Genomic DNA, 25759 nt, shown 5'->3' on the forward strand with positions numbered 1-25759 from the left:
ACAAAAAAAAGCATGTGGCTTTTCCTGTACAGGATTATCAAATGAATAATGAATGGTTAGGGACAATTACACAGTGGGCAGATTATGATAGACCTGTCATGTGGACATGCTGTTCTATTTATTTGCTCATAGATGGTGGATTCTCCGATGGTCCCTATGTGATCATAAGTAGCCTAATAGATGATGCCGAAGTGAACAATTCTCTACATACTTAAGATACATTTTATAATATTATTGAATGTTAAATTGTTATACTCTTACAGGCACTAAACCAATTTCTTTACAAAATAAATCATCATACAGTGTATTGTAATAAACTCACCTCTACAATTTGTTCTCTGTAGATGTCTGATTCTTCCAAACTATTTACACGGACCCTCTGGATATTCTGCAAATATACAGGTGACACCATCTGCTGCATAACCTGGGGGGGCTGGTTGACCAGCACATACTGCATCTGCTGCTGCGGAATCGCCTGCTGAACGGGCATCAGGTAGCGCACGGTATCGTAGCCATTACCGATGCCATACTGTACCGGAGCAGACGAAACACTCATAGTTCTGTAACCGTCGATGTATTGACCCGGCGATAGAACTGTGGTGGCTGGGTCCGACGAGACGCTGACGGTCCTGGACGACGTGGGGGTATTCTGAATAGACATCTTGCTGCGAGTGCGAAGAATAAATTCCACCCAGGTAAAAACTTTGGTTAGATGAGTGCGCGCGTGCGAACTTTTATCACTAAAATATTGTAGCAGAGTAAACTAACTAGGTCCAGTCTCTGGAATACTGAACTTTGAGAACTGTGAAGGTGTTTTGTGTTGTACTACTACGCAACGAAAGCATTGGGGGCGGATATCTATGCAAATGTACTCCTGACATACCTTGTTGTTCTCAAATCACAGGGAATGTAGCCTACCTGAAGTCTAGGCAAATGTAAGGTGGGAGGCAACCAACGTCTCTACAGTACGTTCAGTTCGCCTCAACGTTTACTACGTTTCATGACGGTTTGTAGGTCTACCTAACGACGTTTTCCCAAAACGGTATACACCGTTCTTCAACAGCCTTGAATACATTCTCCCCCGTTTGGTAGGTGTGCTGAGGAGTCACCAGCTAAAATTACAAACTCGTGCAGCACACCATATAGTAGGCTAACTTAACTGCCTTCTGGGCCACCATAATCACGTTTTTACAACTGGTCGTTCAGTAGTTTTCGTTGAATTAACGATGCACACCGTTGTCGTTTCTGAAAGCAACCCAAGCCACTTAGATACACTGTATAAAATGAATTTGTCAACTGTATGATAGTACTCTAACATTAATTCATACACATACTAGTAAGGACCAACACAATAAATATGTCACTGTATGGATATTAATATGATTTATTCCAGCTCGTTCCAGGTATTAACCTGTATGCTACTACCGCCTATTTTTGGAAATCTGTCCCTCTATAGAATATAATGCATATGTCATCAATACTTTGAGCTGCGGTAGGGTTAGACCATTGTTTTTGTGCACATTCTAATAAAGATGTAATTTCCTTCTCACTTGATTACTCAACTGTCCACCCTGGTGTTGGGTGCTTAAAAATAAATACAATTAAATTTTATTTAGGCGTGTACATTTAAGTTATTTATACAAAGCCAAATCAAATCTTTCACTGAAAATAGTTTACTCAATTGACTAAACAAGCAAAAGGATATTTGATTGCAAATACAGTTTTAAAATCAACAGACATTTGACCAAAGTGCAAATGACCAGGTAATTACAGGCTGAAATATTTGACAAACAGTGTTTCAGCCAGCTGAGTCACACAGCAGTATAGAATACAACCATGAAAAACATAAATATGATAGTCGGTAAAATATAACAATACAGCAAAGCAAGTCTAAGCAGTCATAAAGGTAACAACATTGTATGGTAATTTTCCATTTTCATAATAGAAAGACAGGATGATGAAGATAAAGCCTATACTGGATTCAGGGTTGGGGTCAATTCTCTAATTCCAATACAATGATAGAAAAAAAATCCTAATTTGAAAATGGATTCTATTCTTGAATTTGAAGTTCAAATCACTCCCTGAATTGACTCAACTGAAAATGATCATCCAAGCATGTATTAATATATACCAAAGTAATAATCAATTTGTGGTTGACAGCAAAATGCAGCTGGAGCCAATGAAAACAATAATTGTCCAATAAATCATAAAAAACAGTAGCAATGTTGTTCCTAAGCTAGACATGCTCACATACTGTAAGTAAAAGCATGCAGTAAGCCCTGCCAAGTGTTTCAACAGGAATGAGAGAAAAGGTACATAACATAACATGCATTGCTGAGTAAAGGGGCAACAGGTTCAAGACTTCAAGAATGTGGTTTGTTAAGTTCATATGGGAATACATGATCATGCAATAAAAAATTAAAAAATAGATAATGCTTTGGAAAGAAATTCAATAAAAGTTATTCGTAAAGTACTTTCGGATTCTCTGTGAGGAAAAAGTGTATTACATCATTGTAAAGACATAGATAAAAGCTAAAAAGTGTGACTTCTCAGTAATGCATGACTGCTGAAACAACATTAAGCAACAAAACTAGTAATTCTAATAAAAATCAACATGGCCATGGGACATGAGGCAGAGGTGCAGAATCAGGCATCATATAGATTAGAAACATGATCACGAAAGTAAAGTATAAGGCCTGAGTAAGAATGTAACAGTACAGTTCTCCTGATACTTTGGCAACTGACCTACTCAGACGGTGCTTTGCAACAGTGGTCCAATAAAGTACAATTACAGTACAGAACATGCACACTTTGGCACAACAGCCCCCATATCCTAGTCCATTCAGGGTTTTACTCAAAGCTCAAAATAAAAATTCAAAGCAGATTCTCTAAAGTAACTATGTACAACTTAGACATGCCTGTCAAAATACAGTATCCACCTTTACGTGTGTGTATCGCTCTGTACATACATTTACATAATGTGCACTGAACAAAAATATAAACGCAACATGTAACGTGTTGGTCCCATGTTTCATGAGCTGAAATAAAATATCCCAGAAATGTTCCATACGCACAAAAAGCTTATCGCTCATATTTTGTGCACAAATTTGTTTACATCCCTGTTAGTGAGCATGTTGTCCTTTGTCAAGATAATCCATCCACCTGACAGGTGTGGCATATCAAGAAGCTGATTAAACAGCATTATCATTACACAGGTGCACCTTGTGCTGGGGCCAATAAAATGTGCAGTTGTGTCACACACACCACAATGCTACAGATGTCTCAAGTTGAGGGAGTGTGCAATTGGCATGCCGACATCAGGAATATCCATGAGAGCTGTTGCCAGAATTTCTCTACCATAAACCGCTTCCGTCACTTTAGAGACTCATTCTGATTGGCTGGGCCTGGCTCCCCAATAAGTCGGCCTGGCCCCCAAGTGGATGGGCCTATGCCCTCCCAGGCCCACCCATGGTCGCGCCCCTGCCCAGTCATGTGAAATCCATATATTAGGGCAATAAATAATTTATTTCAATTGACTGATTTCCAGACAGTTGAAGTCGGAAGTTTACATACACACCGTAGCCAAATACATTTACGCTCAGGTTTCACAATTCCTGACATTTAATCCTAGTAAATATTCCCTGTCTTAGGTCAGTTAGGATCACCACTTTATTTAGAAGAATGTGAAATGTCAGAATAATAGTAGAGAGAATGATTTATTTCAGCTTTTATTTCTTTCATCACATTCCCAGTGGGTCAGAAGTTTACATGCACTCAATTAGTATTTGGTAGCATCGCCTTTAAATTGTTTAACTTAGGTCAAACGTTTCAGGTAGCCTTCCACAATAAGTTGGGTGAATTTTGGCCCATTCCTCCTGACAGAGCTGGTTTAACTGAGTCAGGTTTGTAGGCCTCCTTGCTCGCACACGCTTTTTCAGTTCTGCCCACACATTTTCTATAGGATTGAGGTCAGGGCTTTGTCATGGCCACTCCAATACCTTGACTTTGTTGTCCTTAAGCCATTTTGCCACAACTTTGGAAGTATGCTTGGGGTCATTGTCTGTTTGGAAGACCCATTTGCAACCAAGCTTTAAGATTGGAAATTGCTCGCAAGGATGAACCTGACTTGTGGAGGTCTACAATTTATTTTATGAGGACTTGGCTGATTTATTTTGATTTTCCCATGATGTCAAGCAAAGAGGTACTGAGTTTGAAGGTAGGCCTTGAAATACATCCACAGGTACACCTCCAATTGACTCAAATGATGTCAATTAGCCTATCAGAAGCTTCTAAAGCCATGACATTTTTTCTGGAACTTTCCAAGCTGTTTAAAGGCACAGTCAACTTAGTGTATGTAAACCTCTGACCCACTGGAATTGTGATAGTGAGTTATAAGGGAAATAATCTGTCTGTAAACAATTGTTGGAAAGATGACTTGTGTCATGCACAAAGTAGATGTCCTAACCAACTTGCCAAAACTATAGTTTGTTAACAAGAAATGTGTGGAATGATTGAAAAACGAGTTTATGACTCCAACCTAAGTGTATGTAAACTTCCAACTTCAACTGTATATGAACTGTACCTCAGCAAAATCTTTGAAATTGTTGCATGTTGTGTTAATATTTTTGTTCAGTATACTTTCATGGAAATCACCATGACAACCAGGTAGGTCCCAGAAAGTGTTTCCATTCCTGTGCATGTTTAGTGTTCCAGACAACAGCAGACACCTCTACTTCACACAAAGGGGTTGTGGTGAAATGTACAGAAAGCAAAGTCACTCTCCAGGTACCCAATAGTGGCTTTGGTTCAACATTGGACTAAATTCCCATCTCATCTTACTAACCACACATATAGTCTCCCCACATTAAAAAAAAAATACTAGTTTACTATAGAATACTGCAGTACTTACTATAGAATTCTGTAGTAAACGATACTACACTGCAGTATACCATAATCATTTGTAGTACTTAGTATAGAATATTTTTTGTATAATGTAAAATACTATAGTAAATACTACATTATACTATAGACCACAAAAACACTGCACTAAATATTACAGTAATATCAGCAAAACTACAGTAAAGGCAGCAAAAACACTACAATGTATTTTAACCATAGTATAGTATTTTGTCATGTGGGTCACTGTTGTCCTGAGTTCCTCTAACAGACTAAACAGCACCTATTGTAACCTTTACTTACCCAGGTAAGTCATTGAGAATAAATTGTCTGACAATAACAACCCGGTTAACCTGCCATGCATCGCATCCTCTTCTAGCTAGCCCTGCCCAAAACATTGAAGACATTATTTAAACGTCAGATCAGACAGGCAAAACCCCAATCCTATACATTTAACAGCCATTGTCCTTTTCTTGCACATCCCATGCAGTATAGAGATGTGTTTACAAAACTAGTCAGACACAATCAGAGGCCTATTCCACATCCCTAAAAAAGCTCAAGTAGATCTCCAGTTACCGTTCCGCCTAGGATAGTCCTCCTTTTCCTACAAGCTCACTTTAAAATGGTAGCAAGCTGTCAGTCAGCGTACCTAGTTAATACCTTATGGTCCAAACGGGCTTCCGTCCTCAGCTACAATCCTAAGCTTTAGCTGCCAGGAGTGGCATCAAGGATGGTTGAGGAGTATGAGGAAGTGTTTAAAAAATAATAATAATACATTAAAAGTTTTATAAAAAAAATTATAAATATTATTAAAAAGTTCAAATAAAACTTAGATGAGCATGCACATACAGATTGTGTGACGAGGGAGGGATTGTGAATGAAACGAAGACAAAGGGCTGGGGTGTTTCCCGCGCTCTGTTCCGACGGAGTGTCCACTCCCTGTTCAACTATAAGGGGAGTTTCTTCAGCTGCTCAAACGTGATGAAGAACTAAAGAGCTCTAGTTAAGGACAACACATGGCAGAAGCCCTGAAGCATAATCATGACATTGTCTGTGCCCATACAAAAATCATAATACTTATAAGACTTAATTGAATACAATTTACGTTTTGTATGGTATTATACAAAATCACTGTAAACATAACAAGGTTCCTCTTTGCATATTTTGCTTCAGTGTAAGTATTTGGCACCCTCTACTGGTAGCCAAGGAGAAAGGAGTGCCATTACACAAGCTGTACACCTGACAACAGCTCTCCGTTGCACTCTGCTGTTCTCTCTGAACCTCTGAGCAACAACAGGGTGATAGAACATGGTCCAGTTCCCAAAGGGAGATTACCTCACAACAACAAACTGACAACTTGTCCTGCAATGCTGAAGTCCACCTACTTTTACCAGGAATGGTTCTCGGATGTCTAAAATACTCAATATGACCTGATGCAAAACTGAACTGACCTAATAGAATGTGTAAATGCAGAGAGACAGAGTTCAGATGACTCAGTTATTTGGATAATAGTGCTGGCAACACAGTGGGTTTGAACTTTGATTCCAGTGATGGAAAGGATACAATGATGTTCCATGGCCCCAGACGCAGCCAGTTGGGCCAGAAGCCCTTGTAGAGGGCAAAGAATCCTTCGTTCTTCCAGGTCTGCATCAATCCGTCCAGCGTGCCTTTATACATGGGGTTCCCAGACAGCACTCGCTGGTTCATCATACGCGTCCGCACCACATCCACTGGGTTGGAGGCTAGCGCCCCCGCCAGGCCACACGTAAAACTGGAACTGCAGGCAGAGAGACAGATGTGGGAGAAGCCAGAGGTTCAGGTGTATAATATGCACACTCACTGTTAGGTTTTCTATTATCTTTCTCAGAGAATATGCCAGTACATTAGGAATAACAAAAATGATATTTATATGCATTTTACAATATTGATGTCTAAACTCACATAAAGTGTGTGAGTATGGTGTCTCCCATGGTGCCAGACTTGATGAGGTGCTTCTTAGTGATGTCATAGACAGGAAGCTCCACTCCCACTACGATGGCTGCCCGCTGAGCTGTAGGGATGACGCCCTGAGGATGACCACAGTATAAATACAACAACCCGAGAGTACCAGTCACTCAACTGTTTTCAGATGGCCAAAAATAAATAAACTCACTGGTCACAATCTTACAAAACAACAAAGCTCTTCCATGAAAATAAGAAACACAAAAAAATCGTGATGACAGATCAGAGCCACTGTTTGATAGTTTGTGACCGAGAGGGCACCACTCACCCGCCACAGGCCACGGGTTCCCTCTGTCTGGTAGATGTTTATGAAGTTGGACATCATGCTGCCTTGTAACAGACTGCCCTGGGCCTGCATGCGGATCTGAACACAACATAGAAAATCAGGGCAAAACGTTGTGAGACGTTCAGATTTATGAGATGCCTCAAACATGCCTCTCTGACACAAAAAGGAGTCACGTCAGTTCTATTCATGACATTACTATCTGCAATGTCTAGATCTTTCAGCTATCTACACGTTTTTCACCTTGACAACATCAGTGGGGTTGGCCAGAGAGGAGGACAGGACTCCAGACACCACTCCACAGAACACATTGATCACCATGGTCTCATCTGTCAGGGAAAAGAACGGACAGCCGGTTACTCCTCCACATCAAACACACACAAAGACAGAGAAATTCTAGAAAGACAGAGCTAGGTGCAACGTAAAACAAGTGGCTATAATTCTAAACAAGAGACTTTCAAATGATCATTTAGAGGTGAACATGAAATCTAAAAGGCTCGACAAACATGCAGTAATCAAGTCGACAGAAAGTCATGAGAATTAGAAAGCCTACAGAGAGCCATTAACCTATTCATTACAGCATAATAAGTCAAAGAATGACTACTAACTAGAACCCTTTGCAATTTGGATTTGTCACCACTGCAAACATACTACTGTAATATTGTTACACTACTGTATTGGGGCAGTGAAATTGCACCCTGCCCCTCTTACAGCACACGGTTTGAAATGGAATGGGGACCATGATTTATTTATTAGTGATTGACAATTGTTTCTTGTCTTAACCCCAACTATCATTATAAGTCACCAGGTAAACAAATCTACAGTGGAAGTAAGTGAGACAGAGGAGTAGGAAAGAAATGATGGATTAAGTTTAGATCAATAGTTACAGTGAAACCTTGATCAATGTGACCAAGAGTTAGTGTGGTCCTGGTGCCGTTCATTATGGCAGGAGAATGGGCGCTGGATTCCCCCGCCCAACCACCACACCAGGCAAACCACAGCCTGTACCAAAAATAAGCATTCAAAACACATTCGCACAACCTGGCAGAGTGAGGCATACAGAGTGAAGAAGCACAACCTGGCAGAGTGAGGCATACAGAGTGAAGAAGCACAACCTGGCAGAGTGAGGCATACAGAGTGAAGAAGCACAACCTGGCAGAGTGAGGCATACAGAGTGAAGAAGCACAACCTGGCAGAGTGAGGCATACAGAGTGAAGAAGCACAACCTGGCAGAGTGAGGCATACAGAGTGAAGAAGCACAACCTGGCAGAGTGAGGCATACAGAGTGAAGAAGCACAACCTGGCAGAGTGAGGCATACAGAGTGAAGAAGCACAACAGCAGCAGAGGTCTTCTCTTCACAACACAATCACAGATAACGCAGTCCCCATTCCAGTGATTCATTTGACCAGGATCCTGCCGGAACAGGATCCGGCACCTCTCCTTTTAGACTGTTTCTTTCCAGAACTTTTTTGGCCGGATCCGGTACATCTCGTGCCATGTAAAAATTATAATGAGTGTTCAAAGAATTACTGCTGTCTTATCAGAAAGAAATTAAATCATTCAGAATAGCCTACTACACAATGAGAAGCCCTATAATTTTGCCACATAGGACCAATAGCTTCTTTAAAAAATATTCCTTAGCCGTCTGTCGATTGTGTGTAGCCTAATAACAAGGCATAGCCTAATCAGTAACGCACGGCAAATCTGACAGTGAAGAGCATGCAGACAAATAAGGGCTTTCCAAAAGTGTTTAAAATACAATTGCGGAATAACACAGGTTGAAAAGCAAATGGCTCCTGCTGAACAGAGAAGACTAATCTGTCTGCTGTAGACTACCAAAATATCTGATCAACTTCCAAATAGTGTTTTACAAAGTAGTATAACAGAGATAGGGTTTAGGCTTTTGGCACGAACACATTGGCCATCACCGGCAAGTGATGGTGAGCATGGAAAGCATTTTTAGGACTATAATTTCCTCCTCATATTGTAGCCTACAATGTCTCTACACATGCCTAGGCTATTGATGGATTCAAGACAAGTTCGTTTTTATTGATCTCAGTTTGTCAGTGTCTAAGTAGCCTGTCATTTCCATCATTTGTGCGGTATTAAAAAAACATTGTCCAGTCATGTAACATGACATAGGATTGACATGACGTGTGTTTATAAAAAGGCCACATTTTCCCCAGACCGTAGGCAACAACAAAAAACACCCATGTGTGAAACTTATGGAAGTGCCTTTACTCTACTGCTCTATGCCAATACGCAAATGCAATTATACGCAGTTCTCCCCAGGGCAGCTCCCTCTCGTGCTCACTTTTTGTTCCGGCACCTCCCGATCTACAAATGAAGCACTGCCCCACTCCCCACTAACCCCAATCCTTAAGTCTCAGATATATCAGTGTGTCAACCCCTCTACAAACTAGGTAATCTCTTCTCAAACTTCATTTGGTTCCGTTTCTCTGTCTACTGCAAAGGTTCAAATAATCCTGTAATTGTTTGTGCAGTAAATACTCAGTCTCTCAGTAAAGATTGCTTCCTGTGATATGGGAATACATGTTGGCGCCGGTTAATGTAATGCAAACCTATTAATAGACAACTGATGAGATTTGTTCCCTGTTGCAATGGAGGCTCCCAGTCTCCTGTTTATATTGGGCATTAGTGACGGCAGTTAGGCACTCTCGGTCTGTGTTTTCAGACATCTGCGTCAATGCAGGTTGTCCAGACAGGTATTTAACAGGTTTTCCCAAACTGTTATTTTTGCTGATGACAGTATGAGAAAACGCCTGTAAGCTCTACTGGAAAGCCTAGAGACAAAACAAAAAACACTGATCTTCAGAAGAAGCAACGCAATGGTCCATTTCAAAATTACAGGCTTTATTTAACCCCCTGTTGATTGTTTGTGTACGCAAATTAACAGTATGGTGAAGTCACAAGTACTGACTGCTGTCCCCTCTACCCTTTCAGGTTGGCCAGCTAACTTCTTCCCTGTCTTCCCTCCAACCCCACTCCCACATGGCTGTAAAAGGGTGACTTTATTGTCCTGCCCTGGTATGACTGTTGGTAAGGTCAGTCCGTCACATGAATTTGGCTGGAACATGCAGTTCAGTACTCATACAAAAGGGTCGCCAGATTTCATGTGCATGTCGGAGATCCTTGACATTGTAAACAACTGAAGTTAAATAATTCAGAGGGCAAAAGTAGATGCCACAAGATACGACCAAACCTCATGTGTGATCCACAACCACCACCCCACACAGTCATTCTCTCATTACTATTGACTTCTTACCACTGATGATGCTTCCAGATTTATGCCCAGTTTTTATACAACATGCTAAAAGTCTATACAGTTGTAGAAGGCACCAGGCAAACAGAAGAGAGTACCTTATTACAGAACCATGCCATTGCCTATGACAGCACTATGTATGCAATGCATTGTTGCTTAAATCAGCTGTCAGGGGCATACCATAGATGGATGTTTAGGGCAAAGAAAATAATTTTAAAAAATGAAAGAGCAAACAGAGAATATGATGTGAGATAGAAAGCAGTGGGGAGTCATTGAAACCCACCTTCCGGATGGGTCACAAATAACCTCTTGAGTGTGTTGTAGGTCCCGATCTTGATGGTCCCGTAGGAGGCTTGCCTCAGGAGAGCTGGGGAAATCCTGCACAGAGAAAGACAGGAGTCATTTCGGGGAGTGTCAATTTTATGAACAAGTGAAGAACTTTTTGCCTAATGTTCACACCCCATTACCTTGCCATCAGGACTGTCAAGACGTTGGCAGACATTTGTATTTTGCCTGGGAAGCTTGGTTCCCTGCAACTCTCTTGCAAATTCAGCTATCGACTATTGCTGTTATCACATTGGTCACTCCGCTCTCAAGATAGTCTAGAAACAAACAGGTATTTCAAAGGCTGTCCCCTGATCAAAACCACAGCCAAGAAGAGCGTTTCCCGCCCAAGGAAAAATTCACGCTCTCACATACAAGACCAGGCTCCATTTCAGTAGCTCAGAGGTCAATAGTTGAGAATGAGAGAAGGTTTATTAAAGTGGCTTGAGGTTAATGGATAGTGGAGCAGGTTTATATGATAATGATCTAACTAAGAAGAAAAATATTCTGTTCAATTACGTGTTCTACAATGGTAGAAATGCGTCTCTTGGACACAGTGTATGCTTGCAAATTAAACATTTGTTGAAAAGTGCACCCCTTTAGCCACAGACATTCGTCAAAGCATGACTTTTCAAAAACAAATGTTAAATTTGCAAGTATAATACACAGCGTAGGAGTCTCTTGTACCATTTTTCAGTTGTTGCTTCTCTTATGCACCTTTGATTGAAGACAGGGATGGGCAACTTTAATAGTGGTGGGGGTCACAAAAAAATCAGAACTCATCATGGGATGCAGGTCTGCTTACCCACATCCATACCCTCACATGCAGTCAGAGCTGGCCCTAGCCTAAGACAATGTTTGTTTTTCCTGCAATTCTACACATTTTGCCATGGGGTGTAGAGAATCGTTATTCCCTGACCTAAGCCTCTTCTAAGCCTGTCTGAGAACCCAGACCTGGACATTGTGTCCTGGATGTTGACACACTAAGACCAGGATGTTAAGCTGACCTGAGTTTCTTGGCTCTCTTGCAGTAGTCCTCCTGTGCATACCATCAATGGATCACATATTTTGTTTTGTCTGTAAAAACATTTGCCATGTCACGGAAGGGAACAATTTGCAAAATTCTCCCTAGTCACCTGAACTGACATGATCAATTCTGATAAAATGCAGAAGATTACAGTTCTGGCATCTCTTCTTCCTCATCTGTTTCACTGGTAGGGTGGTATCTAGATTTTCATATCGTCATACCGTCCTTCTCTCATACCGGGATATACGGTATTACCAGTTTAGTACACAAGGGGGCATTAGGAAATGTAGCTGGATACATTCTTTCTATTATAAACATTAGAAATATGATTGCCATGCATTGTTTACTGCAGAACATACATTGCTTTTTCACTGTAAGCTCATTTAGGCCTACGTACGAGGCTGCCAGCCAAATAGCGTTGCCCTTCTGTTGTCATCTGATGAAAATGATGCTCTTTTCTGCCGAATGTGTTACACTAATATATTTTCTGTGAAGAAAAACTACATTTGCACGTTCCTGATCATGCTACTGAAGAAAAAAAAAAACGGAAAAAAACATTAACTTTCAATATAAAACGTGACCCGTCAACACACAGCTGGACTCACCAGCTCTCGCTTTCTCACGTTATGCTATTCACATACAAACACGTGACTGGCTCAACTGTTCTGGGGAACCACGGTAAGCTTCATAATGTAAAATAATGTGACAGGTAAAATGAAGATCGCGATTTGCTTTATGTCCTTAAGTACTGTACAAGTTGACTGCAGGTATTTACTTAAAAAGTAGCTACAAATATTAAAATGTATTGACAAAAGACTTACTCACTCACCCAAAAACGTAAAGTAGCTTATTTTCACCTACACACAGGGGAGGAACCGGAAAAACCAGACTACTGGAAATCTTTGCATATTGGTTATTATCAGTAAAAAAAAAATAATCCCTGCCCAAAAGGGAATATGTTCTACCATAGCACACCATATCAAATACTGTAATATGTTGTTTTTTCCCCCCCATAGTGTATAGGCTAACATGTGTAAACCATATTATTTTTGGTCACCCAGAGTACAGCGCCTTGATGCCCTCCTCCTTGCCGATCTTAAACAGGGCGTGGAACATGCCCCGGTAGCGCACCTCCATGTACTGGGACTGGCCCTGCACCTGCAGCCGTGTCTTAGTCAGGTCTATGGGGAACGTACCTGAGGGGAGAACAACCAACAACATCATGACAACATTGTTTAGTTCAGAGATCACTGGTAGTATATAAATGAAATGACAAAGTGACCCCTCAGTAACTAAGATCAGGTAATAGTATCTCAATGCAATGAGGTGGACTAACAATGCAGTGAATGCAATGCTAATCAATGTGATTGCTTTCAGCAAGTAGGTGTTGCATTGTTTAGCTTTTTTCTAAGGAGGTGAAATATAATTTATGATAGTTTATCTAAGAGGTTACACAAGTAAATATAGAATTGCTTGGGGTTGCACACAATTGCGTCTCTGTAGATCTACTCCAATGGAGTACCATCATTAATAATTGTATGTAGCATCCATAATATAGGGCCATCGCCATCACTCAAGAAGAAAGACCGCTGCAAATCTCTGAGTGCTTCTCAATGCAGCTAAACACGAGTCTTAAATGTGTGTGGGAATAGAATAATGAAAAAAATGCATGATTAAAATAAATTAGTCTGAACAGGTTTTGGTGCATCACGTACCGAATTCTGCGACAATCGAAGCCATCCCTCCGTAGATGAACGGTTTCCAGTTCAGGTTGGCCATTTCGGTGGTAGCCGCTTCTACCTGATCGAGCCCCGCTAAAAACAACAGGCCGCCGAGATACAAATAAATAAATTGTTCTACTCGTACATCATATAACATTGTGCTACCTGATTTAATTACTCCCCGAGATCTCATAAAATCAGCGTCACAGAATATTGCGCCGGAAAGGATACCTTCCTGTCAAAGATTCAAGAAAGAGCCACCGCAAATGTTGGGAATTTCTATTGGCTGCAATTTAAGTCAATCGAATTTTAAAGGATTGCAATTGGCTTTGGTTGCTTCATTCCCCGCCCGCACCACTGTGTGTAATGTTAACGTGAGTGACAGCAATGTCGTTCAGTATTTTCACCCAGAGATGACACAATGTCAAGTTATTATCTGATTATTACGCTAGCACCAGTTAACACTTAAAAAATAGAGGTGAGTCCCCGTCATCTGAAATGTCAGTCAACTCAACGGAATTTTGTGAACCTGTTGGCCTGAGCCTGCCGGCAGCGCCGCATGTTAGCATTAGCGTTACTCACACAAACAACCAGCTGGCTAGCTTAGCTAACAGTTCTATAAATAATTTAGAAAACCCTCAACAAAGCGCAGAACCATATAATGACACCTACCTGTAATGTGAATAAAAGTCGTGCTCTGTTATTTTATTTTGGATCTCATATCTTCGACGTCAACTGGGTTAACTCAATAATTTTTTTTTTTTAAAACATCACAAAAGTTATCCGGCTACGGAGCTTTCCATTTCTAGTGCACTTGCGCCGAAACAGGAACTGAGGCACCGGAAGTTTCTTCTTTTCGGTGGGGTTTATCGGCAGTTGGCATCTAACGTTATGGTGCATTACCGCCACTTACTGTATTGGAGTGTGGGCCAGAGACAGGGAGAAACTAAATCCTACCTGCCAGCCCCGTTTCTCTTAAAAAAAAGATCACAACTACAAGAGGTTGGTGGCACCTTAATTGGGGAGAACAGGCTCGTGGTAATGACTGGAGCAGAATTAGTGGCATTCCATTTGCTCCGTTCCAGCCATTATTATGAGTTGTCCTCCCCTCAGCAGCCTCCACTGAATCTACTCAGTATACTCTTTAAACTAATTTACCTTATCCCCTTCTCCCTCAAACTAGATCTCAGCCAATATCTTTCCCTCTCATATTGCCCACACTGTATACATGCTCCATTGTCTCTGTTTCCTGGCAATAATCACACTTTCCTGTTGGATGCTTTCCTATCACATTCAAAGTCTTATTCAACCGGCTGTGTCCCACCCTTAATCTAGTAACAATAGCCTTCTCTCTTCTGTCCCTTCCTGCCGTCTTCCCCTCCCTGACTTTCCTCTGTACTTGAAATAAATGCCTGCCCTTAGTATCTCTAATCCACTGCTCCTGCCATCTCTGCACCATCACTGTCCATATTAAGCTTGTTGCCTCTGCCTTGCTCATTGAAACTACAACATCAACATCTCCACTACTAAGTGCTTGTTTAGTCAGTACATCAACTTGCCACACCACATTCCTGCATTACAAATGCTGACCCAGTACGTCCTGCCATTGGATCTTTTGATCTGTGTAAATGGCCACAAAATCCTGATACACAGTATCCAGACGTCTATTAAACAAACCAGACAGATCAACACCCTCCCTATCTTTCCGTAGGCTCTCCAACTCTTCTAGATCAACTACTGGAGGTGGGAGTAGCCATGGTGGATTTACAGGAATAGCTACCGTTGGACTAAACTCCCTTCCTAACAGTCTCATCTCCCTCGCCTGGGTATTACCCACCCAACCAAAGCTTGTGTTCTGTTCTCGCTCATGTTCCCAGCATGCCTGTAAAATCCCTTTTGCAGGATGAGACACCCCGTGTCCCTGTAGGTTGACCCAAAAATTAATTGCCAGTTAGTGTATCATAATCTGCAAAGGCAAATCCCCCATCTCAACCTGTAGTGCAGACACTGGGGAGATCCAAAACACCCCACTACATATTCTGAGTCCTTGCCCCTGTATGACATCTAGCCTTTTCAATGAGGTCCGAGCTGCCGAACCATACACTATATTGCCATAGTCTATTACAGACAGTGATGGAAAAAGTACCCAATTATCATACTTGAGTAAAAGTAAAGATACCTTAATAGAAAATTACTCAAGTTAAAGTGAAAGTCACCCAGTAAAATACTATTTCAGTAGAAATATCAAAAGTAAATGTAATTGCTAAAATATACTTACTGTTGAAGTCAGAAGTTTACATACATTTAGGTTGGAGTCATTAAAACTCGTTTTTCATCCACTCCACAATTTTCTTGTTAACAAACTATAGTTTTGGAAAGTCGGTTAGGACATCTACTTCATCATCTGAGTCAATTGGAGGTGTACCTGTGGATGTATTTCAAGGCCTTCCTTCAAACGCAGTGCCTCTTTGCTTGACATCATGGGAAAATCAAAAGAAATCAACCAAGACCTCAGAAGAAAATTGTAGACCTCCACAAGTCTGGTTCATAGCTTGGGAGCAATATCCAAACGCCTGAAGGTACCACGTTCGTCTGTACAAACAATAGTACGCAACTATAAACACCATGGGACCACGCAGCCGTCATACCGCTCAGGAAGGAGATGCATTCTGTCTCCTAGAGATGAACGTACTTTGGTGCGAAAAGTGCAAATCAATCCCAAAACAACAGCAAAGGACCTTGTGAAGATGCTGGAGGAAGCAGGTACAAAAGTATCTATATCCACAGTTAAACGAGTCCACAGTTAACCTGAAAGGCTGCTCAGCAAGGAAGAAGCCACTGCTCCAAAACCACCATAAAAAAGCCAGACTACGGTTTGCAACTGCACATGGGGACAAATATCGTACTTTCCTCTGGTCTGATGAAACAAAAATAGAACTGTTTGGCCATAATGACCATCGTTATGTTTGGAGGAAAAAGGAGGAGGCTTGCAAGCCGAAGAACACCATCCCAACTGTGAAGCACGGGGGGGAAGCATCATGTTGTGGTGGTGCTTTACTGAAGGAGGGACTGTTGCATTTCACAAAATAGATGGCATCATGAAGAGGAAAAATTATGTGGATATATTGAAGCAACATCTCAAGACATCAGTCAGGAAGTTAAAGCTTGGTCGCAAATGGGTCTTCCAAACGGACAATGACCCCAAGCATACTTCCAAAGTTGTGGCAAAATGGCTTAAGGACAACAAAGTCAATGTATTGGAGTGGCCATCACAAAGCTCTGACCTCAATCCTATTGAAAATTTGTGGGCAGAACTGAAAAAGTGTGTGCGAGCAAGGAGGCCTACAAACCTGACTCAGTTACATCAGCTCTGTCAGGAGGAATGGGCCAAAATTCACCCAACTTATTGTGGGAAGCTTGTGAAAGGCTACCTGAAACATTTTACCCAAGTTAAACAATTTGAAGGCAATGCTACCAAATACTAATAGAGTGTATGTAAACTTCTGACCCACTGGGAATGTGATGAAAGAAATACAAGCTGAAATAAATCATTCTCTCTACTATTATTATGACATTTCACATTCTTAAAATAAAGTGGTGATCCTAACTGACCTAAGACAGGGAATTTGTACTAGGATTAAATGTCAGGAATTCTGAAAAACTAAGTTTAAATGTATTTGGCTAAGGTGTATGTTAACTTCTGACTTCAACTGTATGTATTGAAAGTAAAAGTAAAAGTATAAATCATTTCAAATTCCCTCTATTAAACAAACCAGATGGCACCATTTTCTTGATTTTTTATTTACAGATAACTAGGGGCACACTCCAACACAGGCATAATTTACAAATGAAGCATTTGTGTTTAGTGAGTCCGCCAGATCAGAGGCAATAGAGATGACCAGGGATGTTCTCTTAATAAGTGCGTGAATTGGACCATTTTCTTGTCCTGCTAGCCATTCAAAATATAATGGGTACTTTTGGTTGTAAGGGAAAATGTATGGAGTAAAAAGTACATTATTTTCTAAAAGAATGTAGTGAAGTACAAGTAAAAGTTGTCAAAAATATAAATAGTAAAGTAAAATACAGATACCCCCCAAAACTGCTTAAGTAGTACTTGAAATTATTTTTACTTAAGTACTTTACACCACTGATTACAGATTGGATCAATACAACATACATGGTTCTCAATGAGGAACGCCCAGCCCCCACTCCTTCCCTGTTAGACAGTGCATCACATTTTGCACCTTCTTACACTTTCTCACCACTCTCTCGATGTGTTCTGCCAGGTCAGCCTAGTGTCAAAGCACACTCCAAGGAACCTGAAGGCCCCCACCCTTTCCAAGTTTCTCCCATATAACCTCAAGTATACCTCATCTCTCACCTTTCTCTTGGTAAAGAACACTATCTGAGTTTTCTCTACAGAGAACCTGAATCCCCACATTAATGCCCACCGCCCACCGCTCAATTGCTTCCTGTACCTTCCTGAATATGTATGGCACATTTCTTTCACTCTTCCATTAGGCCCCATCATCTGCACATAACGACCTCCCAATATCCGTCCGTACCTGAGAGTAAACATCATTGATCATGATTGAGAACAACAGAGGACTAATCACACGCCTCTGCGGTGTATCGTTATCCACCAGGTAGCTGCCTGATAGAGACTTCTCTACCCCCACCTGGATAGACCTTCTAAACAGGAAATCCTTTATCCAGTTGTACGTTCTTCCTCCTACCCCCATAATATCAAGCTTGATTAACATTCCCTCCTTCCACATCATATCATACGGCTTCTCCACATCAAAAAAGACAGCTACAACAGTCTCCTTGTTCATCTGAGCCTTCCTGACCTCTGCTTTTAAGCAGAGCACTGGGTCCATAGTTCCCATCCCCTTCCTGAGCCCACTCTGACGTGGCGATACTAGCCCCCTGCTCTCCAGGAAGTAAGGTAGCCTATCCGTAATCATCCGTTACATAATCTTACATACATGTGATGTTAAAGCTATTGGCCGATAGCTTTGGTAACACTACTGCCTCCTTCCAGCTGCCTGGTAGTTTCCCCTCCTCCCACACTCTGTGTACAACACCAATAGCTTATCCAGGGCCTCATCACTTAGATGGGCCACATGGGCCTCCCGAGTGGTGAAGTGGTCTAAGGCATTGCATCGCAGTGCTAGCTGTGCCACTAGAGATTCTGGGTTTCAGTCCAGGCTCTGTTGCAGCCGGCCGTGACCGGAAGACCCATGGGGCGGCGCACAATTGGCCCAGCGTCATCTGGGTTAGGTCATCGCGCACTAGCGACTCCTGTGGCGGGCTGAGCGCAGTGCATGCTGACACAGTCGCCAGGTGTATGGTGTTTCCTCTGACACATTGGTGCGGCTGGCTTCCGGGTTAAGTGGGCATTGTGTCAAGAAGCAGTGCGGCTTGCTTGGGTTGTGTTTCAGAGGATGCACGGCTCTCGGCCTTCGCCTCTTCCGAGTCTGTACGGGAGTTGCAGCGATGAGACAAGACTGTAACTACCAATTGGATACCATGAAACTGGGGAAAAAAGGGGTAAAAAGATGGGAATTCATTTACACCCTCCCTCCTATCCAGCACTCCAGGTTGCTCCTCTCTCTCCCCCTCTGCCCCTCCTCTGATACATTTGCTGAGCTAGGCAAAAACATTTTGGCCATCATCTCTGCCTTCTCTTCATCTGTTACAGCCATATCCTCCCCACTCGTCAACACTGGATAATCCCACTCCCTTCTGACCCCACTCATCCTTTTAATCATCCCCCACACTTCTCCCACAGGTGTCGTCCTTCCAATGGTGTCACAGAACCGACGCCAACATGACCTCTTTGCCTGACGGATAGTTCTCCACACCAGGGCCTGGGCCTGGTAATACTGAATCAGATGTTGGAAGTTATGCATCTTTTTCAGTACTCTAAATGCCCTGTTCCTACTCTTCACCATTTCCCCACACTCCTCCGTCCACCATGGGACTGCTTTCCTCCTCCTCCTCCTCCTCCTCCCTGAACTCTTAGGTATAGCCTCAGTAGCTGCCCCCACTAAAGTGTTTCTCACCCAGTTATTCATAATATCCACATCCCCACTCCTATCCACCCAAGCCATCACCTGCTCACTCAGCTCCTGAAACGTATCCCACTTTGCCCTTCCAAACACCCACCTGCCTACTCCAAATTCCCATCCCCTCTCCCCATCTATCATGGGGCGGCAGGGTAGCCTAGTGGTTAGAGCGTTGGACTAGTAACCGAAAGGTTGCAAGTTCACATCCCTGAGCTGACAAGGTACAAATCTGTTCTGCCCCTGCCCCTGAACAGGCAGTTAACCCACTGTTCCTAGGCTGTCATTGAAAATAGGAATTTGTTCTTAACTGACTTGCCTAATAAAATAAAAATGTAGTACTAGGTAAATATAAATTATACTATCTATTACACCAGATTATGTTGTGAGGGAAACCCACTAAGCATGTGACGTCAGGCCACTTCTTTGTTTTGGTCCTCCGTCTTTTGTTTGTTTGTCTTTTCCAGACTGGCCTTGGTTTCAATGTCCCCAGACCGGTCTGTATTTGGCCCAAACATAGACGTTCAGATTTGGTCCAGACCGGCCTTGATTTAGCCCAAACATAAACTATATAATTGGTCTATAAATCTGAACCAATCATAGATATAAATGTTTCACAAGTTTGGACAGCACAGTACAGTAGAGCACTGCAGAGTACAGTACATTACAGTACAGTAAAGGCAAGTAGAGTATAGTACAGTAGAGTACAATACAGTACAGCACACTACAGTACAATCAAGTAAAGAAAAGTAAAATATAGTGTACTGTATTGTACCCTAATTTACTCTAATGTACTCTACTGTACTGAATTAAACTGTAATGTACTGTACTCTACTTTACTGAATAAAACTGTCCTGTACCGTACCATACTGTACTCTTCCGTGTTCTACTGTGCTCTACTGTGCTCACTGTACTAAAGTGTGCTGTACTGTAATGGGATGTTCAATCTTGTGAAACATAGCCTAGGCGTCTGTGATTCATTCAGATTTGGATCTGGTCCACACCTGCCAAATTTGTACTTGTTTTGGGGCGGAGTTTATTAAAATAATACCCAGCATGCGTTGCAAGTGTTTGTTTTTACATTTACATTTTGGTCATTCAGCAAACGCTCTTATCCAGAGTGAATTACAGTCAATACATTCAACTACGATAGATAAACAACAATGTACTGTATCACAGTCATAGCAAGAAACAATACATCTGTAACCGTTACTCAATGTTATTGTAGTTGAAGTGGTCTGTTGGTTTATTCTGTATAATGGACTACTTTCAATGTTATTGCTATCAGTTTAAAAGCTTTTGAAAAAGCTAACATAAGTGTAAGTGACAGATGAGAACAATACTAAATATTATGTTGCAATCGTCAGTTAGCTCCTCTTTCTTATTAAGAGGCATGACAAATTATTATTGGGATATAATGCTTACTTCATTGAGAATGTATAGCAGTTTAAATCCGGAAAGGTATAAAAAAAAATACCTATTTTATACCTAAATACCTATGTCCTTACAAGACATATTTTCAACATCAGTACAAGACATATTTTCAACGTCAGTACAAGACATATTTTCAACGTCAGTACAAGACATACTTTCAACGTCAGTACAAGACATATTTTCAACGTCAGTACAAGACATATTTTCGACGTCAGGAAAAGACGTCTTCTAACGTTTCATTCAGTACCTGAAGTGCGTGTGATGTCAACGTCTGGAAAATACATATTTTCAACATATAGCCTTATAAAAAATAAACTGGCAATTGAAAAACAAATGTAAAGTTTATTATATCAGTTTTGATACAGCATTAATTACAAAAGACTCAACTGTTATAACATTTAGCTAATCAAGTGGTACAAATGTATTAAACATAGCCTATCTTCCCATAATTTGCACAAGGAACATTTTTTCGTATTATTTTATGAAGACAGCACCTATACTGCACTATATGCATTCATGTAGTAGATTTAACAAAACTCAATCACATCAATTCCAGCAGGGAATATTTTCCATGTCCAGCGATAGCATTGAAGCTCATTGAAAGCATTAATTTCTTGATCATGCAGAAATAACTGATCAGTTTTCCACAAGAGGGCATGAAATGAATGACATCTTTGAATTATCCTGCAAACGGCTTTTCCAGCACTTATATTATAATGCAGGGAAATTGGGGCACTAACACAACGCTCATGCAGTTAAGGCCCACTAGGATCTCAACAAAATCTATCTGCATCAATAAAACATTGACATTTTTTAAAACTATCTCCTGCTTTATTACAGTGAACTGCAATGAGAGCTTTTTGTCCTCTTGCTCTGTCGATGGCAGGTGCTCTGCAGGTCATCTCCATTGTATGGACAGGGTAAGGCAGGAGAGTGTCTCAGTCCTGGTGATTAGTGTTGAGGGACTCAACTCCGGCTCCATAGGATCAGAGAGTGGTGCGCATTAGCCTCATGACTCGTTGGTACAGCTGCTGGACAACTGTCATGAGATTCCTAAAATGGTTTGTCAAAAGAACACAAAAGACATGGGCAGTGAGTGGTGCCAAACACAGCAAATTGTTCAAGCCAAGGTTCTGTTTAACATGCTCTAGTAAATATTGAGCAAAGATTACTTCATTATAACTTTATTAATTATTTTATGAATAATTACCCTAATAACCCAAATAAAAAAAAGACAATACAAAATAGATGTTGTATGGTCACATACAGCAGATCGGTGCAGTGAAATGTGTTGTTTTACAGGGTCAGCCATAGCAGTACGGCAACCCTGGAGCAAATTGGGTGAAGTACCTTGCTCAAAGGCACATCAACCGATTTTTTAACTTCGGTATTCAAACCAGCAACCTTTCAGTTACAAGCCTAACGCTCTAACCACTAGGCTAGCTGCCGCCTAATATGACCCTAACCGTGTGTCTTTTAAGACATGGGAAACAGTAACTCAGTAGCCACATATTCCATCTTCTTTTTACATCCCATATTGTTATACTGTATGTATTTAATTCTCTATCAAGCAAGTAAAGGTACGCCAACACATACAGAACAGAAGACATGCCACTACCTCAGATTTTTGCAAATTACCCCCAGATAAACAGATAAGACATTAACACAATAACACACACCATCATGACTAAGACATTTCTGCCCCTCACACAAATACAAACATACAGGCAAAAACACATATACACTGAAATACACACACACATACTGACACAGACTCACCGAGCGCTGATGGAGCCACAGTTGTTGCGGTTGGGGTTCAAGCAGAAGAGCGAAGCGACGCAGTAAACACAACACAACAAAATGGACAGCAGTCGTCTCTTTAAAGTCATCTTCAGTACAGAGGAAACTCAGGTCAGCTTCAGAGGTCAAGCCCAAGACAGGAGGTAGTCTATTCAAAGAATAATAACACCTTCAAGATGTTTCTAGCCAAGGCAACCCGTAGGTGAGGAGTGGGCAGTGCTAAGCGTAAATAGGGTGAGAATGACTACTGGTACAGAGGCAGTGGGCACAATTACTGCTGACCAACAGAAGTTTTGAATGGCACTGAAAGGTCTAGTAGGGATGAATAACATTCCCACATTGTATGTCTGTGGGAGCCAGAGGTTATTGTGTTTTTTCCCCCTTTGTGATCAAAAGGGGATCTTTACTCTACATGAAAAGATCACTGTGTATTTGTATTTTTGTATTTATTATGGATCCCCCTTAGCTGCTGCCTCGGCAGCAGCTACTCTTCCTGGGGTCCAGCAAAATTAAGGCAGTTTATACAATTTTAAAAACATTACAATACATTCATAGATTTCACAACACACTGTGAGCCCTCAGGCCCATACTCCACCACTACCACATATCTACAGTACTAAATCAATGTGTATGTGTATGTATAGTGCATATGTTATTGTGTGTGTGTGTGTGTGTGTGTGTGTGTGTGTGCATGTGTCTGTGCCTATGTTTGTGTTGCTTCACATTCCCCGCTGTTCCATAAGCTGTTTTTTTATCTGTTTTTTAAATCAAATTTTACTGCTTGCATCAGTTACTTGATGTGGAATAGAGTTCCATGTAGTCATGGCTCTATGTAGTACTGTGTGCCTCCCATAGTCTGTTCTGGACTTGGGGACTGTGAAGAGACCTCTTGTGGCATGTCTTGTGGGGTATGTATGGATGTCTAAGCTGTGTGCCAGTAGTTGAGACAGACAGCTCGGTGCATTCAACATGTCAATACCTCTCATAAATACAAGTAGTGATGAAGTCAATTTCTCCTTCACTTTGAGCCAGGACAGATTGACATGCATATTAATTAATATTAGCTCTCTTTGTACATCCAAGGGCCAGCCGTGCTGCCCAGTTCTGAGCCAATTGCAATTTTCTTTAGTCTTTTGCAGCACCTGACCACACAACTGAACAGTAGTCAAGGTGCGACAAAACTAGGGCCTGTAGAACCTGCCTTGTTGATAGTGTTGTTAAGAAGGCAGCGCATTACTTTATTATGGACAAACTTCTCCCCATCTTAGCTACTACTGTATCAATATGTTTTGACCATGACAGTTTAGAATCTAGGGTTACTCCAAGCAGTTTAGTCATCTCAACTTGCTCAATTTCCACATTATTTATTACAAGATTTAGTTGAGGTTTAGGGTTTAGTAAATGATTTGTCCCGAATACAATGCTTTTAGTTTTAGAAATATTTAGAGCTAACTGCAGCTCTTTGTTAAGTGTTGCCGTCATTTCAGTCGCTGTAGTAGCTAATGTGTATAGTGTTGAGTCATCCGCATACATAGGCTTTACTCAAAGTCAGTGGCATGTCGTTAGTAAAAATAGAAAAAAGCAAGGGGCCTAAACAGCTACCCTGGGGAATTCCTGATTCTACCTGGATTATGTTTGAGAGGCTTCCATTAAAGAACATCCTCTGTGTTCTGTTAGACAAGTAACTCTTTATCCACATTATAGCAGGGGGTGTAAAGCCATAACACATACGTTTTTCCTGCAGCAGACTATGATCGATAATGTCAAAATCTGTATTTAATGAGACCCTGGTGATATTGTTTGAACTGACCTGGTTGGGTTGTTGTTGCTGAGGGTTAAAACGAGCAGCAGGGAGTTCAGAAATAGTTACAGAGAGAGAGAAGAGAGTGTACAGTGAAGGAAAAAAGTATTTGATCCCCTGCTGATTTTGTACGTTTGCCCACTGACAAAGAAAGGATCAGTCTATAATTTTAATGGTAGGTTTATTTGAACAGTGAGAGACAGAATAACAACAAAAATATCCAGAAAAACGCATGTCAAAAATGTTATAAATTGATTAGCATTTTAATGAGGGAAATAAGTATTTGACCCCCTCTCAATCAGAAAGGTTTCTGGCTCCCAGGTGTCTTTTATACAGGTAACGAGCTGAGATTAGGAGCACACTCTTAAAAGGAGTGCTCCTAACCGCAGCTTGTTACCTGTTAAAAAGACACCTGTCCACAGAAGCAATCAATCAATCAGATTCCAAACTCTCCACCATGGCCAAGACCAAAGAGCTCTCCAAAGATGTCAGGGACAAGATTGTAGACCTACACAAGGCTTGAATGGGCTACAAGACCATTGCCAAGCAGCTTGGTGAGAAGGTGACAACATTTGGTGTGATTATTCGCAAATGGAAGAAACACAAAAGAACTATCAATATCCCTCGGCCTGGGGCTCCATGCAAGATCTCACCTCGTGGAGTTGCAATGATCATGAGAACGGTGAGGAATCAGCCCAGAACTACACGGGAGGATCTTGTCAATGATCTCAAGGCAGCTGGGACCATAGTCACCAAGAAAACAATTGGTAACACACTACGCCGTGAAGGACTGAAATCCTGCAGCGCCCGCAAGGTCCCCCTGCTCAAGAATACATATACATGCCCGTCTGAAGTTTGCCAATGAACATCTGAATGACTCAGAGGACAACTGGTGAAAGTGTTGTGGTCAGATGAGACCAAAATGGAGCTCTTTGACATCAACTCAACTCGCTGTGTTTGGAGGAGGAGGAATGCTGCCTATGACCCCAAGAACACCATCTCCACCGTCAAACATGGAGGTGGAAACATTATGCTTTGGGGGTGTTTTTCTGCTAAGGGAACAGGACAACTTCACCGCATCAAAGGGACGATGGACAGGGCCATGTACCGTCAAATCTTG

The 25759-nt window shown here is 41.4% G+C and overlaps 2 protein-coding genes and 1 long non-coding RNA gene across 4 annotated transcripts in view; all 3 read right to left on the reverse strand.

Moving 5' to 3' along the window:
- Positions 1-885, reverse strand: part of pof1b (POF1B actin binding protein) — a 50113-nt gene extending 49228 nt beyond the window's left edge. The window contains exon 1 of one of the 2 annotated variants that reach the window (XM_014197454.3): positions 323-885. In XM_014197454.3, the coding sequence (XP_014052929.3) occupies positions 323-661 (339 nt within the window). In that variant the 5' untranslated portion in view covers positions 662-885. The remainder of the gene's footprint in view (positions 1-322) is intronic. The other variant, XM_014197453.3, reaches the window with a different exon arrangement.
- A 483-nt stretch (positions 886-1368) lies between these two features.
- On the reverse strand, positions 1369-14382 carry LOC106603588 (brain mitochondrial carrier protein 1). Its single transcript, XM_014197451.3, has 9 exons — positions 14209-14382; positions 13531-13629; positions 12873-13011; positions 10748-10842; positions 7424-7509; positions 7166-7261; positions 6838-6962; positions 6460-6673; positions 1369-5885 (listed from the first exon to the last, which is right to left on the reverse strand). Exons 2-9 carry the CDS (start codon positions 13592-13594, stop codon positions 5844-5846), a joined length of 861 nt encoding a protein of 286 aa, XP_014052926.1. The 5' UTR covers positions 13595-13629; positions 14209-14382; the 3' UTR covers positions 1369-5843.
- A 6978-nt stretch (positions 14383-21360) lies between these two features.
- Positions 21361-24759, reverse strand: LOC106603587 (uncharacterized). The gene is made up of 2 exons (XR_001328443.3): positions 22818-24759; positions 21361-22091 (listed from the first exon to the last, which is right to left on the reverse strand). It is a non-coding gene; the product is annotated as an uncharacterized LOC106603587 (long non-coding RNA).
- Positions 24760-25759: the final 1000 nt, after the last annotated feature.

Source organism: Salmo salar, chromosome 04 (genome assembly GCF_965601325.2).
Source record: "Salmo salar chromosome 04, fSalSal1, whole genome shotgun sequence".
Classification (NCBI taxonomy): Eukaryota; Metazoa; Chordata; class Actinopteri; order Salmoniformes; family Salmonidae; genus Salmo; species Salmo salar.